Source organism: Brassica napus, chromosome C8, assembly GCF_020379485.1.
Source record: "Brassica napus cultivar Da-Ae chromosome C8, Da-Ae, whole genome shotgun sequence".
In the NCBI taxonomy this organism is placed as follows: Eukaryota; Viridiplantae; Streptophyta; class Magnoliopsida; order Brassicales; family Brassicaceae; genus Brassica; species Brassica napus.
In genome coordinates, this window is record NC_063451.1 from 43,600,425 (window position 1) to 43,619,024 (window position 18,600).

Here is an 18,600-nt window from a genome sequence, read left to right on the forward strand (position 1 = left end):
CTGATGACAAAACAGATGACTGTCCACGATTACACTCTGCTCATGGAGAGAATCCGCACAAGAATCAGCTCTTGGACAGCTCGTTTTCTCTCCTTTGCAGGGAAATTACAGTTGATTGCGTCAGTGATTCATAGCTTAACCAATTTCTGGATCTCAGCCTTTAGGCTACCAAAGAAATGTATACAAGAAATTGACAGTCTATGTGCAGCTTTTTTATGGTCTGGCCCGGAGTTAAATACAAACAAAGCTAAGGTTTCATGGAAGGATTGCTCTAAACCCAAAGAGGAGGGAGGCTTGGGTCTGCGGTCAATCAAGGAAGCCAATGATGTTGCGTGTTTAAAATTAGTATGGCGAATCATCTCATCTCCTTCATCATTATGGGTCAAGTGGATAAACGGATATCTGATACGCAAGAACTCTTTCTGGTCAGTCAAGGAAAGAAGCTCTCTCGTGTCTTGGATGTGGAAATTTTTTTTAAAGTACAGAGACAAGGTAGCTACTCTTACGAGAGTAGACGTTAACAATGGTCGCTCTACTTACTTCTGGTTCGATACTTGGTCTTCTCATGGCAGACTAATAGACAAAACCAATGGTCGTGGAACAATTGATATGGGAATCAGACTGAATGACACAGTGGAGAAGGTAGTGTTGTCTCACCGTAGACGAAGGCATAGGGAAAACGTGTTTAACGTAATTGAAGAAGAGATTCTATCTGTTCGCACTAGAGGTTTGACTCAGAGTGAGGATGTGAGGCTTTGGAAAACAGGGGATGATACATATAAAACAGAGTTCAGCTCCAATGATACTTGGAAGCTAATTCGGCCAGCACGCACAAAGGTTTATTGGTATCGCGGGATTTGGTTCCCCTACAATACCCCTTGATACTCTTTCACAGCTTGGGTTGCGCTTTTGAACAGATTACCCACAGGAGATAGAATTTCCCTATGGCACACGGGAGTTTCAACAGCCTGCAGTCTCTGTCCTGACCTAATTGAAACACGAGACCATCTGTTTTTCAACTGTAAATTCTTGGAGGAAGTTTGGAAGAGCCTTACTCATAAGCTCCTATCTTTGGATTACACAACTGAATGGAGAGAGATCATTCGGCTCCTAACAAAGCAGACCAGGAACAAGACTCGGCTCTTTCTAATCAGATATGTGTTTCAAGCAGCACTCTCTACCATCTGGAAAGAGAGGTACGGAAGAAGACATGGTGAAACCCCAAACAGTCCTGCTGCTTTGATTCGGTGCATTGACAAATTAGTCAGAAACCGAATTTCAAGTCTGAGACTCATGGGGGATCGAAAACACACAAAGGCCATGGAAACATGGTTCTTAGTTAGATGATTCTTGAGATTATTGTTTATCTTCTTTAGCAAACAATTCAGCTACAGTTACAGTCATTTGTACAAAAGTATTTTTCTTTGAATAAATTTAACATTCATTAAAAAAAACATGTCATATACGAGCTAATACTATGTTTATTAGTATTAATTATTATATATCAAAGACAAAATATATTTTTTCTCACAAAATATTATATCAAAGTACAATATATATTTCTCACAAACTAGAATGTACAAAGCTAGAGGTTTTGGTCATTGTAGGAATTAATCAAAAAATTGAAGTGTGAGTATGTAATAAAAAATAAGAAGTTTAGGTATGTGTAGACCGACTTATCAGTTTAGGTATAAACTGAACTTTTAGAAGTGTTGAGGTATGAAAAAGTTGTCTTTCCAAACATTTATGTATGAGTGTTTACGTGGGGTTACAAGATTTGGTATATTTTTGGAGAACAAACATATATGGTATTACTAGCGAATTTCATACTACTGATAAGTTAGAAGAACCTAGTGAATATGTAGATTATGGTATAAATAGTGTCCAGATTGTAATTGATAGGTTAGAGGATTAAAGGAAATGTAATTCTACAACAGTTTCTTTTTTTTGTTGCAGCTAAAAGCTTTTAAATAGTGAAAAGGATTTAAATCAAGAAGGCAACTTAATGTTAAGCCTCCTTAACCAAACAGAATGAAGTATCATGTGGAAGACATCAAACGGTTGAGCCGGACGATTCACCATAAAATGTCTTCTAACCTTCATAACATTTTTATGCATCTGTAAATACTTGTCATGTGGAATCTCCTGCAATATTTTCTTGATTTCAGAAATTTGTTTGACTGGAATCGCAACCGAAAACTTGCTCCAATCAAGCACATCGTTGAAAGGAAGCGAGTAGTTATCAGATATCACAACAGGGACACATCCTGAGTAGATGGCTTCTACTTCTCTTGGGCTAGCCACTTCGTAGCCACTAGGACAAAGACAAAACTTGCTATGACCAATCAATTCGTGATAGTTTTGTCCCTTTGTGAGGTTGTCGTACACTTGAATGTCTTTATCCTTACCTTTCCAGTAACTGAACAAGATTTCCCGTATATATCCATGAGCTCTTCCTGCGAAGAAAGCCAAGATCGTCCTATTCTCAGGGTTTTGGCCCATGAACGGTGGTTTTAGCTTCCCTTTAGGAATGTTAATCTCAGGTATAGAGAAATCGATGTTCGGTTTGAAACCTTCCGATGTGTTGGCGTTGCAAAGTCCCCTTATAAAGTCCTTGAAAAACTCTGGTTTACTACCTGGCACGTCAGGAGCCTAAAATCACAATAAAATAATTGGTCAGTGTTTTGGTCTAGCAAATCAAAATCAAGTCGAATTATACTCATTAAACCCAATCAAATTGTAACTGAAAAAAAAAACAGATAATAACCTAAATTTCTTAGAAACTTCCTTCAAAATATTTTCTTAAATAAACTAATTGAATGGTATGTTATGTCCCCTTCATGATATCTTAAATGATATAAAGAAGTTGTGTGTAAGAAAAACAAGTACCCAGTCATGGCAGGAAACCATAAAATGATCAGCACCATTGCTTTGGTTCCACAAAGGGTACTTGCGAGCCACAACGTCTACATAGTCATTAAAAATTCGGTGGAGACGAGCCCTGTTAAAATCGGCAGGTGACGTGATAGGTTTGTAAATGTAGTGGACAATGTTGGCAACGGAGAAAGGCAAGAAGAAGGCATGAGCTTCCTCTGGTTGGGAAGCCCTAAACCGGGCGCCCATCACATTTTCTAGCTCGTCGATGAATTGTCCCTCGATTCCATAGATATCGTTCACCGGTCCATCATGAACCAGTGGCTGGTCTCCTTCTTTGTACGACCATACTTTGAACCTTTTCATCATTTCTATATGACTCCTGTATAACTTTTTGAAGTGTTAGTTTCAGTTTTTAAACAGTAAAACAGAAAAATGTAAATAATGATTAACGAAAGATAATCTATTCGTGACAAATATTTTAAATTTAGAAATAATTTAAAACTTAGTATGAGTTAATTATACACATTCAATCCGGTTAGTATGAGTAAAGATGTCAGTTAATTTATGTCAGTTGACCGAAAATAGAAATCAAACTTCATATTCTTTTTCAGTTAATTACAAAACTTAAAAATTTATAAAGGAATTGACTTGTTTGATCAACAAAGGAATTGACTTTTAAATTAATATAAAAACTATAAGAGTTGAGTCAAACTTAATTTGGCACACTGGCAGTAATTACTCCGTGAAGTTCTGTAACACCGCTGAGACTGACATGCACTCAGTTTTACAATTCAATGGAGACTATAGTGCATCTTCAACTTCAAAGTTAGGCAAATCTCTTATGATATTATTTTTTTGACAAAGAAATCTCTTATGATCTGTTTTTTTTTGACAAAGAAATCTCTTTTAATATGTTAATTTTAGTTTATGCATAGAGGATCTTAAGAAAATAATGGATCTGGAATGAAAAATAAGAGAGGAAAATTACGGCAATCAGGAATATTTTAATGTGAAAATAGATATGGTTTGGAACGAGTTAATAATAAAAACTAGAAATTGTCCATGCGTTATATAATTTTTAACTAAAAATAGTGAAATATATAGTATAGTACAATATTTAACTAAAATATATTACTTCTTTTAGATTTGGTTATTTTTACATCCATCTTATTAAAGAAAAAAACCGTTTCAGATTTGGTAACTTATGATTCAGCTTTGAAAGATTTTGGCCAATGTAAAACATCTATATTAATAAAACTGAAATATCTTTTGATATTGTTTGAAAACATGAATAACAATATTTATGAGAACTGTTTGAAAACAATGATAGCAGTATAAAAAATATATATTGTCTTTTTAGTAATTTCATTAATATAATTACATTAATTGTCATTTCATATTTCACTCAGTTTAATAATTTTATTAATTATATTACATAAACAATACATCACATCATTAATTATATTACCATAATAATAGTGTACATTTTTATTTATTAGTTAATCAACATTAACTTTGTGTCAGTTTTAAAATCAAAAATGTAAAATAACTGGATTTTGCATATGGTTAAACGTTCGGTATAGTTTGTTTTACTAATTTTTTTAAAAATTTTAGTTTCAATTGGTGGAAAATTAGGTAGCCAAAAGCATAATTCAAAGACATGTTTTTGTGAATAAAATAATAACTTAAATCAAAATAATAAAAATGTATTACATTTATTATCACTTAATTTTTTACTCCATACAATTTTTTTACTAAATAAAAAAACTCTTTCTGTTTCACTTAATTTAGTCAAAACACATACAAAGAGTTTTTTTATTAGTTTATAAAATCAGTTAGGCATGAACATTGACTATCTATTTAGGTACGGTTTATTTTTTTGGGTATGTTTTTTTTTTGAAATTAGGTCCCCCTTGAATATTATAAATTTATGTATGAGTTTTGAGTTGGGTCCTTCTGAATCTGGATGAGTTCGGTTCTGATGTATAGGAACCTAAAAATATCTAAATAACAAATGATTCTGAAATGGGTTTGGATATCCGTACCAAAAATAATCATATTATCCGATTCAGTCTAGGTTTTTTTAATACAATTTGTTATGTTATGACTCATCTAAAATATATAATACTAATTATGAAAAAAATATTAATGTATAAAAATATAAAAAGTAATATCCGTGCAGATGCGCGGATCAATCTCTAGTATATCTTAAAAAAAGATTTATGAATGAGAACTGATGCATAAAAGGAAATAAATAAACCATTCGAAAATATTTAAGAGACTATTTTATATAAAAACGTTATGTGACACAGCCTCTAGCTCGAATTTGTTTTTAAAAAACCTTAGTATTTGAATAAGATAATCAAAAAATTCCACAAAGTTTTCTTTTAAATGGCAAGTATTTTGAGAAAAATTAAAATGCACTACAAAATGAGGTTTTAAGAAGGGTGTTTAAAACAAAAATAGTATGAGTTACAAAATCATTTAGGACTTTTTAAAAATCATGATAAATCCCTCCTAAAATTGAATATTATAGAAATTTTACTGGTACTTTAGATGAAATTTAACATGTTTGATATTGTTGAGAATTCATCATTTATATGTTTGATTAATGAGTAGTGTACCTTTCTAAATAAATATTATTCAATTAGCGTCTTTGCTATTAACTTAACTGATGAAAGGCAAATGAGTTTCTGTAAATTTGGCCTGTGGGGATGTAAGTCATGTCTTCGTTGGACGTGTAATTCTTAAGCTTGACGGCTCTTCTGATTGCAACTCTTGCTTTCCTCAACTCTTCTTCTCTTCTCTCAAGATTGCTCCTTTTCTGCCAACATTTAATTTAATTTTGTTAGTAGTATTATGATATTATCAAATTAGAGAAGTAACTCGTACTTCCTTTCTACGATAAACCTGCGACCACTTTTCTATCAAGTTGACCAAAAGAAAAGAAAAAGAAAATACTTTTCAAAAGTTGAATATCCTATTACAACATTTAGATACATCGAGTGCTAATGTAACATATGTCTAACTCGAGTAACATATGGCACATCTACACATGCATTGATCATCATATTTTGTGCAACTCTCGTAATTAACGTATTGTTTTGAGAATCATTTAAGATGGTTTCCTCATAGCACGTAGATATTAATCAATACGAATTAAAGAAGAGGAAACATATACTATAAATATGAACCCGAGATATATTTAGAGAGTTACCTTTATCGAAATGGTAGGAGAGTTTGATAAAGAAGAAGTTGAAGATGAGGATTGTAATGCGTTCGTGTGGTCAAGAAGAGAGGACGACAGAGTAAGTGAAGAAAAGAACTGTTGATGTGGAGATTCATTCATAGGGAAAGAGGAAAAGACGAGGAAAAGAAGAACCCCGAACGGAAACCCTAACAAGCAATAACCCTTTGAAGAACCGTTAGGCATTTTTTGTATGTTTTTGTAAATGCTTCTTGTGTCCACTTTCAGTTGCCTTCTAAACATTTATAAGCGATTTCCAGCGGTAATGTTTGACTTTGGAAAAAATTTGATACCAAAAATATATACTTATACCAAGCGGTGTAAGAAGCCACCTAATTCTCCTTACCGGCGTCGATCTCAACGTCGGTCCCACCACCTCGGGAAGAAAATATTTGGAAGAACTTTACGCATCCTCTCAGATTTGATTACTTCCATTGGAAATGAATCTTTAAAATATTTGACGTAAAATCATTTTTGTGCAATATTCAGTAAAATCTTTAGATTGAATGATGGAATTATGAGAATAATTTATGCATCATTGCGAATATAATAATATAATGTATTTATATGTCAAAGTTTAAATTCTCTGAATGAAAAAAATATGTCTAAAACTTAGAGTAACTCCATTGCATAAAAAAGCTCTTTTGAGTTTTCCAAATTATTAATATGTTATTCCAATTTTTATATAATTACTAGTATTAAATAACACATATTAACAATGTCTGCATTTTTTTTTTGTGAACAATAACTATAGTATTTCGAACTAGATACCGAGTCAGAAATTTAAATCGATGAAATATAACAACATAAATTATAGATGAAAGAAGACTGATATCACCTTTGTGCATGTGCGCTGCTGCCTAGCTAGTGTTATTGCCCTTTGGAATATGTCAGATTATAAAGTTGGACTTTTTACATCGTTGAAATCTATCCAAAGATGAAGTAAAAGCCGGACATTCTGAACATAGCAATAGCAATCCACCAATCCTATCTCCTCAACGTCATATAACCATCGAGTTGTTTCATGTTTGATACTGGTGTTTAAGAGTTTGTTAACTGATCAATAAAATGACATGCAAAATATGTCTTTCCATCACAAATTCATCTAGAATTTCCGTTAAATTTCTAACAAAAAGGCATATTTTTACATTTTCTTTTCTCGAAAAATGGTCAAAATTATAATTAATTATAGTTTTTGACAGATTTTTGAATCTGGACCACTTTTCGAAAAAATTGGACAATCCTTCGGGATCCGTCAGAAAATAAGATTCACCCAAAAAAAATTTACCCCCAAAAATTTTGCAAACCGATGAACTTTCGGCGACAAAATTTGTCGAGAATTTTGTATATATTAAACGATTCTTCTTCTTCCCTATAAATCTTTCTCTAAAACTCACAAACTCTTCTCTTTCTACGTATACTATAATACATTTTCGCGATTTCTAATCATTTCACAGTCAAATCATGTAAGTTCTCTTAATTGCTTTATTAGATATGCATTAGGTGGTTAGATTAGCTTTACGGATTGAAATGTTAGATTTAGGGATATGGATGTTAGTTTTAGAATTTTGGATATTAGTTTTAGGATTTTTTATGTTTAAGAATTATTTTTGTTATTTTAAGCAATAGAATGAATTTTTGACGTCTCAAAAAAAGATCGATACAAATGACCAAAATTAATATATAAATGACAAAAGGTTATTGGTATTACTATTTATTAGTATTTTATTTTAGGAAGTCATATTTATGGAGGATTTTTTTTAATTTATAATAGTTAAATTGCTTCCATCCACAACCGTACTAAGGACTTTAGTGCCATTAAGACAAAATATATTTTGTGTAATTTTTTTTATAGAATGCTACTAATAATATATTTAAGAAAAAATAACTAACAAAATCAACGTTGATTTATAATTCAATTAATATTAAAATTAACACAAAATCATATACTATATTCATCTATATAATTCCATGTACTTTTTGATAAATACTTATGAAATTTTTGTCTGAAAAAAAATACTTATAGAACTCTTTTTTGTTAATACATAAATTAGCCCTTAGATATTAGTGAGAGTGTGATTTCAGGAACAAAAACAAAAGTATTTTAGACCTTGGAATAAAAGACCACTGAACTAGACAACTAGAGGGGAAAACTGAATTGAATATGGTTCACTCAGCTTCAACTGGATAAAAGCAAAACGACACGTAGTTCAAAAATCCCCTCAGGTAATATCGAATTTATATGCGTTAAATACTTTTGATTGAAAAGCACGTTACTGAGGCAAAAGGGAACCACGTCGAACGATATCTAGACACCTCACAATAAACGACACGACGTGTACTCTTTAGTCACCATGCAGATTCCTTTTTTTTTTTTGTTTCCCATCACTTCTCACTTTACCTCCTCAAAAGATTCCTCGGATCAACAATGGCTATGGCTACGCGCGCGATCCGCTGCCAGGTACCGTCTCTGGTTACCAGATGCGAATCATCGGAACCGATTAAGCAGATCCAGATCCAGCAGCGGCCGAGAGGAGGCGATTTAGCCGAGAACGGGAAGATCGTGCTTCAGCCGAGGCTCTGCACGCTTAGATCTTACGGATCTGAGATGATCGTCGCTAAAAAAGACGGCGGCAGAGGCGGAGACGAAGGATCTGAGGTCGAGTTAGCGTCGCCGTTTTTCGAGACGCTCACTGATTACATCGAGAGCTCGAAGAAGAGTCAGGACTTCGAAACCATCTCCGGCCGTCTCGCCATGGTAAAAAAACAAACCCTAAATGGCCGGGTCCGAAGGCTATAGACGATTTAGTAAATATTTTAATTATTTTTTATTTTTTTTTGTAAATTTGGAGATCTAAAAAATATTTTGGAGGCCTAAATGTGTAATTTTCTTTGGAAAATTTGAAAGTCTAAAGCCAATCTCTGTTTTAGCTCTCTAATTTTTGTATCCTTTTTTGACAGATCGTTTTCGCGGCGACTGTGGCGGAGGAGGTTGTTACGGGGAACTCGCTGTTCAAGAAACTTGACGTGGAAGGGTTGAGTGAAGCTATTGGAGCGGGACTTGGAGCTATGGGATGCGCAGCGGTGTTCGCGTGGCTAACGATCTCGAGGAAGAGAGTTGGGCGGATCTTTACAGTGAGTTGCAACTCGTTTATTGACTCGTTGGTTGATCAGATCGTTGATGGGTTGTTCTACGACACCAAGCCTAGTGATTGGTCCGACGAAATCTAAATCTGTTTATAGATGTACCAATACAAATGTATAATTAGTGTATAAACGTCGTCTATAATAGTATACTACGTACTATAGCTGTTGTTGATCTTCAATTATAATTTCTTCATGGTGGTTGATGAAGATGATATTGAAAGGTCTGTAAGTTGTTCGACCTATATATATCAATATATAAGAAATAATCTGCGACTGGAGTTAGTGTTCTCAGAATTGGATTTATCAAAAGAAAATTAGAGATTGGTCATTGTTTTAAAAGAATTCCTAGGAAAGAATCATTAACAGAGGACGTATAGATTTATGGTTTTGCTTTCTTTCAACAGAAGATAGAACTTTGCATAGTATACAGCTCCTATCCAGTTTCCTATATGCTATGCGCCGCCCTATGGAATAGTGTAACTCATATATGTGACCATATGAGCCAAATTATATATATGGGCATCTGGTGCACCATGTGGTCACCCACATAGAATCTTATAATCTACCAAATTGTGAAAGTGAAACTTCTCTCAACAATAACATCTTTTCTGACAGAGGATGATAAACAAAAGATTATATTCGGAAAAAAAAATTGTTTATCAAATGAGGGTTTTTTGGTAAGAAAAATAATGAAGTGGAGATGCAGGGAATCGAACCCTGTGCCTCTCGCATGCAAAGCGAGCGCTCTACCATATGAGCTACATCCCCTAATGATAATTTTATGAGTTCTTAGTTAACTAAACGTTGTTTTTGGGTTTTGGGCTAAGAGAGCATTCATTCATTGAACGTGGAAATTGATTGGTAATATATGTGTGTAAACGCAAGTCGAAAAAGGGGTGATGCATCTATATCTACAAGGATTCATGGAGGCTTATTATATTAACGTGTTTATGGCCCTATGGGGGACAATACTATGAGGACTGTGTAGCTTCAACAAGTCATAACACCATGATTAACCCGAGGTTTTTAGAGTGGGGTTCTTAGCGTAAATTAAGAAACTGTTTTTTAACTTCCGTCCCTAAGAACCCCGGGTTAATCATGCTCTAAAGTGGGAGCGATGGATTTTAAATATATTTTAAATGATGGGCAATACCCATATGTCTTTAATAGTGAGAAACTATCTCCATCAAAGTTCTCCATATCCATCCTTCCCCATATCCATCCTTCCCCATGACATGTGAAGAATGATCGATCTAACTCAATTTGAATCAAAAGCAAACAAGTTGAACCTCTCTTCACTCTCGAATTACACAAATGAAATATTGATATGAATTAATACACGGTTTACAATATATAATATGTGGATATTTTTTTGTGGGAGGCATGAGAGATGAGAGGTATTCATACATTAATTATAGAGAAACCCTTAATTATATACTTTGAGAACTTACTTCTCAAATAAAATAATAATCTATAGGGGATGAGGTGTTCAAAAAAAAAAAAAAATAATAATAATAATCTATAGGGGATGATTGATCTCAAGCAGGTCACGTATTGTAATTTCAGTTTATGAAACCAAACATCTCTTAGCAACTTTGACTTTGAGACCATGTTTCATGTGAAGGACTATAGAAGAAGCTGGCTCGATCTTGTGCCCTTCAAGGACATTGATGTCATAGTTTCGTATGATCTCAGTAGCTACTATCTTCATCTGCAAGAAAGACAATTTTTTCCCCAAGCAATTTCTTGGACCAGAGTTAAACACAAAGAACTTGAAAGAAGGTTCATGTTTCAAGCCTCCATTTCTCTCAGAGATCCATCTCTCCGGCTTAAACTCAGACGCGTCCTCTCCCCACACGGCTCTCATTCTCCCCAAGGCATAGACAGAGAACAAGATCTTCCACTTTGCATCCACCTTGTGTCCACTTGGAAGCACATCTTGCTTTATGGGAGACTTTCTCTCGAACGGGATAGGAGCGTATAGCCTTAATGCTTCACACAATGCACCATGTAGATACACCATCTTGCTTAACTTGTCTTGGTCTAAACTCTTGTCGGAGGATCTTGTTAGATATGTGTTGATCTCTTGACGGATCTTGGTCAGAGCTTCAGGGTTCTTGGAGAGAAGCCAGAAGAACCAAGTGAGAGTTGTTGCAATGGCGTCTCTTCCAGCAAGCATGAAACTCTTGATGATGTCTTTGAGGAAGCTATCGTCTTTAGGGTTTAAGAGCTCATACTTGGAGGTATCAAGATTCATATAGAATTTTAATAAATCCACATCATGAGCTTTTTCTCCAATAGTGGAGTGTTGATGAATCTCCTCTCTCTTTGCAGATATATACTTTGCACAAGATCTATCAAAAGCAGCGTTAGCTTGTGTCATCTTCTTCTCTTCTCCGAGTCCAAGCCAGTTTTGAAGCTTCCACACGAACATAGGCTTAACATGCCTAACCACAACCACTTCTTCAGCATCATCCATAGCTTTTGCATACTCATTCTTCGGCATTTCAATGGAAAGAGAGTTAGAATCGTAACCCGTTACAAGAGTTAGGGTTACATCGAACGCTAACCTCTGGAACACGTCTTGTAAATCAAAAACCATATTCTCCTTTGCGAAATGATCAAGAACTGGCACAAGACCGTTCTTGATTTTACTCGCAATGGTCTTGAGTGAGAAGCTTTGAAACCCTTGATGGCTAAGCATGACCATTGATGATCTCCTCATCTCCTCCCAGAGTTTGGAGTCAGCAGTGAAGATTCCTTCTCCAAGAAAATCAAACATCTCTTTGAACTCAGATCCTTTGTCGTAATTAGAGAAGTTGGAACTGAAGACGTGTTGAACGTTTGCAGGATCTGCAGTGATCAACATGTTCATTCCAGAGAACCAAGGGCCTTTGAATACAAAGGTTAAGTTGGAGACTTCGAGAACTTCTACAAGATAGCCATTGATCTTGTGAAGCATGACGAGCACACCAGGAAGCATCCCAAGAATGGGCCAGTTTCTAGGAAAGGGTTTATGGGTTTTCTTGTGAATCAAGAAATGGAAAATGATAAAGATAAGGAAAGCTATGAAGACATCAAGTAAGCCTATGTAAGCCATTGGTATAACAAAAGTTTTGTTTTTCTTATTAAGATTACAAGAGATAGAGAGACATGACATTTGATTTGATTCTTTGGTATATTTATAGTTTTTAGGAAGGGTAGAAGTTAACAAAGTTTCTGTACGTGCAATAAAAACTTTAAAACATGGGTGAGAGAGACAAATAATATTTTCTTTTAGGCGACATGGGATTGGTGCACTGCATATCTTGCAAACAAGGATTTTGCACAAATTAAGTTTTATTAAGTTATTTGATAAAGCTTTAAAATTAAATTAAAAATAATATTATAGTGATATCATATAAATTTTTGGTTCCCACAAAATATAATGATATAAAAAAATTGTTTCCAGCAATAATTAAAATTAAAAGACAACTTAACGTAGTTCCTCCTTGCTATAATTTTCTATTTGTTATTTCTCAATAAAATCATATATATCTTTTTCAAAAAAAAAAAAAAAAAATCATATATACGTTCTTGAAAAGGCAGAATTTGTAGACCTATTGTTTTTTTTTTAAGTGGAGACATTTAAAGACCCCATATATATCATCCATCCATATACACCTCACGCATAAGGGCTACTAGAGTGAGAATTAGTACCAGTGACCACTTTTGTAGTTGGGAAATGGGAATATAACTCCAGAAATGGTGTGGTTCATGGCATGGACACAGGACACACACTGGAGGACCCATGGTAAGGTTTAGATAATGGGTCACATGATCTAGTTTAAATGTCATAATAATCCTCAGGTCAACTTTCTCCATTGATTGGCATACAATAGTCACCGACATCTCGGATATAAAGTTTGATCGAATTCAGTGTTTATTATCAGATATATCTTCTACAGGTTCACGGCATTGGGAAAAGAGTGAAACACAACGCGGTGTAGTAAAGTCCCTACTATCCCATCCTACTTCACCTGTTACATCGACAACCTGTTTCAATAATAAGCAAATGCACAACGTGATTCTCTCTATCAGAGGAATGAGAGATAACACCTATGAGGAAAAATCAATACGCAAAGTCGTATGGTGAAATCCATGACCTGATAAACTTGTTTTTTTTCCGCTTATTACAGGAGGAGTTGGTCCGTACGGACTAAATCTCCCTCTCGGCCCAAAAACCATCTTTCGGCCTTAAACTGAGACATGTTTAATCTACTTTTCCACCGTGTTTTAGACCAGGAGCAACATCACCAATAAATGTGTTCAAACCAACTGGTCTACCACGTCCGATGGTAAACTGGGGTTTTATTGAATTCTACTTTTGGATTTTTGTATTTTATCTATTAAAAATATGTGTATCGAATATTTTCAAGTTTTAAAAAGTTTTGGAGGAATATTAACCAATTTGGATGCAGAAAATATAAAAAAATGCATGATTGCACATAAGCATCAAAGGTTTTGTGTAGAAAAAAAATATTTTACGATCATGTCAAAGTGATATGAGGTCAATTCAATGTTGCGCGATAAAAATTATGCATATTTCACTAAAAATTGGTACATCTAGCGAGTTTAAAAAACATGCGTAGAAAATTTAGAAGCCAAAAATGATCTACCAATCTAGATATGGATCGACTGGCACAAACCTAAAAAGGTGAAATCTGGCCGAGAGAAAAAAAGATTAACCAGTCCCATCTAGATATAGACCGATCTATTTTCCCAAACAAAACCATGTATGAACTTCCATTTAATAGCGTAGAATCATTCCAACTTAACATGACCATGAACCAAATTATAATTATTTTCAACTATTTTTGAGGCATATGCATTCTTATTCTTTGGCAAAATTCATATATATATTTTTTTGTAAACTACAAAATTCATATTTTCAATTTTATATTTTGGAGAATATCTCTAAACCTCTCGTGAAATTTAAAGAACATTATGAATCGGCTTGTAAATTTTGATAATTTAACAATGGATCTATGTATTTCATTTTATACTTTGATTATTTTTTTTATGTTTGAATAGTTTTCAAACTGGCTTTTTAAGTTGTAAAAAGGATTCTAAAATTTGGTTGATTTAGATGTTATTTTAGGGATTGACTTCATTTATATTGTTCTTAGTGCTGAAACTAAATTAACGACATTTTCTGATTTTAGTTTTATTTTCACGCCAAAAAATCATTTGTTAAAATTCTTGAAAAGACTAAGATGAATAAATACTTTTATCCAACGAGTGTTAATTATATTCTTTGAATTTATCAAACCTGATTTCATACATGTTGGTTATTGAATTCAATATAACCTAATCTTCATATATCTAAGTATAGAGTTTTATTATTCCATGGGCTCTAATAATGAACTGAGGGGGTGATTGGTAGTTGCTATAGGTGCTGTCCACAACCCTATTTATTTCTAAAGCACCAAATTCAGAGCAATCAAATTTTAAATTTTTTTTTGAAATCACAGCTCTTGAAATAACCTACAGCTGTACAAGTGCTCTGCAGAGCCAAATATCCAAAGCAATTTTTTAGTGATTTCCATAAAATTCTACAGCAATAAAATCTAAAGCCACAGCAAAAAATTTACAGATTTTTTTTACAGCAAAATTTTTAAAGCTACAGCCATTACCAATCAGATCATGAGTTTCATAGTTTCATTTTTCTAAATTTTTTTCCTTATGGGTGATTATTTATGCATGCTTAAATCCAAGTGATTTTTTAGTGTTGATATATCCTGTTTTGGGATTTTTAACCATTTTTAAAATCTTTTTTTTATCAAACCATTTTTAAAATCTTAGATTGAGTTTTATTGGGTTTTGATCAAAAAAAAAAAGATTGAGTTTTATTGGGTTTTTGAATCCATATGGTGTTTGTAATGTTTTAGGAGTTTTCTAGGTACATCGTTAGGAAATAGGCAAAACTAATTGAAACTGAAGCAAAAATGAAAGAAAAGAAATAAATCTGGAGGCGTAAACCAATCAATCGATCATAGACACCACTTCCTTGATGTGGTTGAAGGTTCGTAGATTTTCAACAACTCAGAGCAACCAGTCCGCAATACCCTCATACGACCGATTGAAAACATGGACATCCCATTTCAGCCTTTTTCGACCAAACACGGCCTAAGACATAAAAATACTTCTTAGTTATAAACCTCTCTTCTTCGTTTGCATTCTTTGTTTGCAGACATCTTCCAGGCAATCTTAGCTTTGTGGGGGTTGAAAGATGGGCTAGACCACAAGAAAGTGGAACATAGCTTATTAATTGATGTGATGCACTTGCACCAAAATAAAAAAATTGATGTGATGCACTGTTTGGGAAGGTTGACATCCGAAAATTCATAAGGCTATAGATTATTGAGCTGCTTATTTGCAGTTGGACTGCAAGTGAAAGTTGCCTAGCTGACTAAGAACTAATGTGAGTTCTATTCTCTCAACTAATGGAAGTTGCATAGTCAACAATTTTGCATTGTGGCTCCACCAAAGTACATGCTTAAATTAAGCTACTTCTGCAATATTTCCAATCCTATCATATTTTTAAGATAAAAATAGATGTAACACTTCTATTCATCCCAAAGTACTTCACAATAAAGTCGTTTACGACTCTTATAAGTTATATGCTTTATGCTTTCTCACTACATGTTTTGTCTATAATTCATATTGATCATTGTATTTAATAGTCCAAGACTTCTTCTAACCTGTATGATTCCTTCAATTTTCACGCACATGTGTTCTTGAAGCATTTTCATAGGTCAACATTGCCATTTAACTATGAATCGTCCGTCCAACCGGCCGTATTATTCAAGTACAAGACCTTTTCTGCTAAAATTACACTGTATTCAATTCTAATCGCGCGGTTGTTTACATCTTCACTTTATCACCATCTTGAATATGAGAGAACAAACCATGGCTTGTGGTCTGGTGGTGATTAACTTGAGGCAAAAACTCAATACGGTGAAACTACCATGGTTCGAGTCCCGGACACCAGAGAATTAACATTTCGGCATCACCAGGGACAGAGGACCAACACATGGTAACAGTCGCTAGTCTGGACCATTTCTGTGAGGCCATGATACCCATATATAATTCAAAATAAAAAAAAGAATACGGGAGAACATATTAAGAATTTCAAAGATAATAATTCACGATAACCACAATTCTCCATGGTCTCATAAAATCAATCTTATGTATTTCTTGAATGTATACATATTCTCCCCTTAATTATGTTTCTTTCCATGTATATAAGTATCTATGTAATAATCAAATATTAATGATAGAGTTCAGAACATTCTTCATAATCAGTCAGTACTCGGAGATGTGGATTTCACACTTAAAGCGAATGAGTCAACGTGACTACGTGCAACATGGGTTTTTTTTTTTGCTAAGTACCAACATGGATATTTCTAAAACACAAAGAATGGTTCGACCCTTTGAGATATTTAATAATTCAACCAAAGCTTAAGAAAAATAGGGATGTTTAATTTAATCAACCATAGTTGATGGTGAGGTAATTAGACTTAAGGCAGAGTTTTTTTTAAGTACGTTAATTTTATTTAAAAAGCATCCAAATCTCTTTCGCTTGTAAGTTTCTCGGACAAAGATCACAAACGAGGAATATGCTATTATGTGGGTCCCAGAAAGGAGGCTTTCTACGTGGCGATCACGAGCATCGTTGTTGATCGATCATGTGCCTTCACAACTCCGCCTATCAACGACAGGTTCCGTATTAAAACTAATTAATTTGGCTCCGGCAAACGGAAAATGAGGCGACGTAAGCCGATGAACGTCATCTCTCTGACGTCATTTGCCTCAGACCATATTAAAAAAAGAGGCGACGAAGTAACTAGTGAGCCTACACTTAAAATCCCAACATGCAATAAAATATATTGCAACTATTACGGCTCGACATTGGTTTGCTCGAATATATAAATCCAAAATTTGTATTATAAATTCAAAATGTTGAAAGTCGCACTTTACACATTCACAAGCTTTTAAATAAATTACTATCATTTAAAATTTTAGTTAAAGGATAGTTGTATAGTTAACCAATGGCTAAAAGAGCAAAATCATCAATGATGGTAACAGTTTTAGTTATTAACTAGCTAATAATCCGCGGCTTTCGCGAGATGTGATTATTAGTTTCGTTATTTTTAATAAAAAGACATTAAATCTGTTTAATCTGGATATTTGTTCGGTTTTAAGTTTTTTTTTTGTTTTTAATCTTCTAAAATATAACTATTATTTAAAATTAATATTCATTTTAGTTTATTCAGTTAAAATGTTTGATTTTTTGGTTTTTTCCTGTAAAAACCAAAAATTAATATTATTTATTTATTTTCATTTTATGAATTTTAGATAGTCGTCATGTCAAACCAATAGTTTCATATTATAGTTTCTAAACATATAATAGTTTAAGAAAAAGAAAAAGAAATTATTAAGACAAATCATTTCACTACAATTTGGTTGGTAGTGAAAGAAGTATTAAGAAAAATATTTCAACTTTCAAAAAAATTAGATACTTCAGTTGTAGTGAATACTTAGTTACAAGGTGCTTACATCAAGGTGCACATGTACGTGTATGTAAAAAGTATATAAAAATAGTTGACAAATATATAAATATATTATTAATTAATATTAAAAGATATTTTTTCAAAATAATACATGAAAGATAAAATTAAAATTAATTTAAAATAAAAAAGGCCTTGACATTAGTCATTTTTTCATATAAAAAATGTATCCGTAAATAGGGGTGGACACAAATCGAATATTTGGGTATTTGAAAGCATTCGTGTCGATTCGATCTTTCGCCACCTAGATATTCGGTGACTCGGATATCCGAAATGTTGTAGAATTTTAAAGAATATCCTATTTGATCCGTAAATAAAATAAAATTTTAAAAATAATTGAAAATTTTAATAATAAAATTGTATTAATAAAATAAAACATTATTTAACTTTTTAAATTCTAGTACCTAATATAATAAATTTAATTCATAAAAATATTGTAAAACTGATATAAAGTATAATATATATAACATATATATATAATTCTTTACATATATGTATATATATGCATATAACAGATTGAATTAGATATTTGTTCCTAAAAATATTGGTATTTATGATTTGATTATTTTTTGGATATTGTATTTAAGTATTTGATTTGATTTGTTTCGTAGAGTTACGGATATCTAGATTTTTTTGTTCAAATCAAAACGGATAACGAATCGAATCAAAATTTATGAATATTTTGCTCAACTTTATCCGTAAACAATAAAAATAATA

The 18,600-nt window shown here is 33.2% G+C and overlaps 3 protein-coding genes and 1 non-coding gene across 4 annotated transcripts; 1 reads left to right on the plus strand and 3 right to left on the minus strand.

Annotated features, from left to right (window-relative positions):
- Positions 1–196: 196 nt before the first annotated feature.
- LOC106362664 (probable glycosyltransferase At3g42180) lies at positions 197–6,367 on the minus strand. The gene is made up of 4 exons (XM_048765070.1): positions 6,095–6,367; positions 5,550–5,701; positions 2,890–3,256; positions 197–2,652 (listed from the first exon to the last, which is right to left on the minus strand). Exons 1-4 carry the CDS (start codon positions 6,365–6,367, stop codon positions 1,990–1,992), a joined length of 1,455 nt encoding a protein of 484 aa, XP_048621027.1. The 3' UTR covers positions 197–1,989.
- Positions 6,368–8,361: 1,994 nt separating this feature from the next.
- On the plus strand, positions 8,362–9,549 carry LOC106415945 (stress enhanced protein 2, chloroplastic). Its single transcript, XM_013856757.3, has 2 exons — positions 8,362–8,882; positions 9,086–9,549. Exons 1-2 carry the CDS (start codon positions 8,553–8,555, stop codon positions 9,353–9,355), a joined length of 600 nt encoding a protein of 199 aa, XP_013712211.3. The 5' UTR covers positions 8,362–8,552; the 3' UTR covers positions 9,356–9,549.
- Positions 9,550–9,966: 417 nt separating this feature from the next.
- TRNAA-UGC lies at positions 9,967–10,039 on the minus strand. The gene has a single exon. It is a non-coding gene; the product is annotated as a tRNA-Ala (tRNA).
- Positions 10,040–10,530: 491 nt separating this feature from the next.
- Positions 10,531–12,807, minus strand: LOC106413948 (alkane hydroxylase MAH1-like). The gene has a single exon (XM_013854672.3). The coding sequence runs from the start codon at positions 12,429–12,431 to the stop codon at positions 10,839–10,841; it is 1,593 nt and encodes a 530-aa protein (XP_013710126.2). The 5' UTR covers positions 12,432–12,807; the 3' UTR covers positions 10,531–10,838.
- Between the last annotated feature and the right edge of the window lie 5,793 nt (positions 12,808–18,600).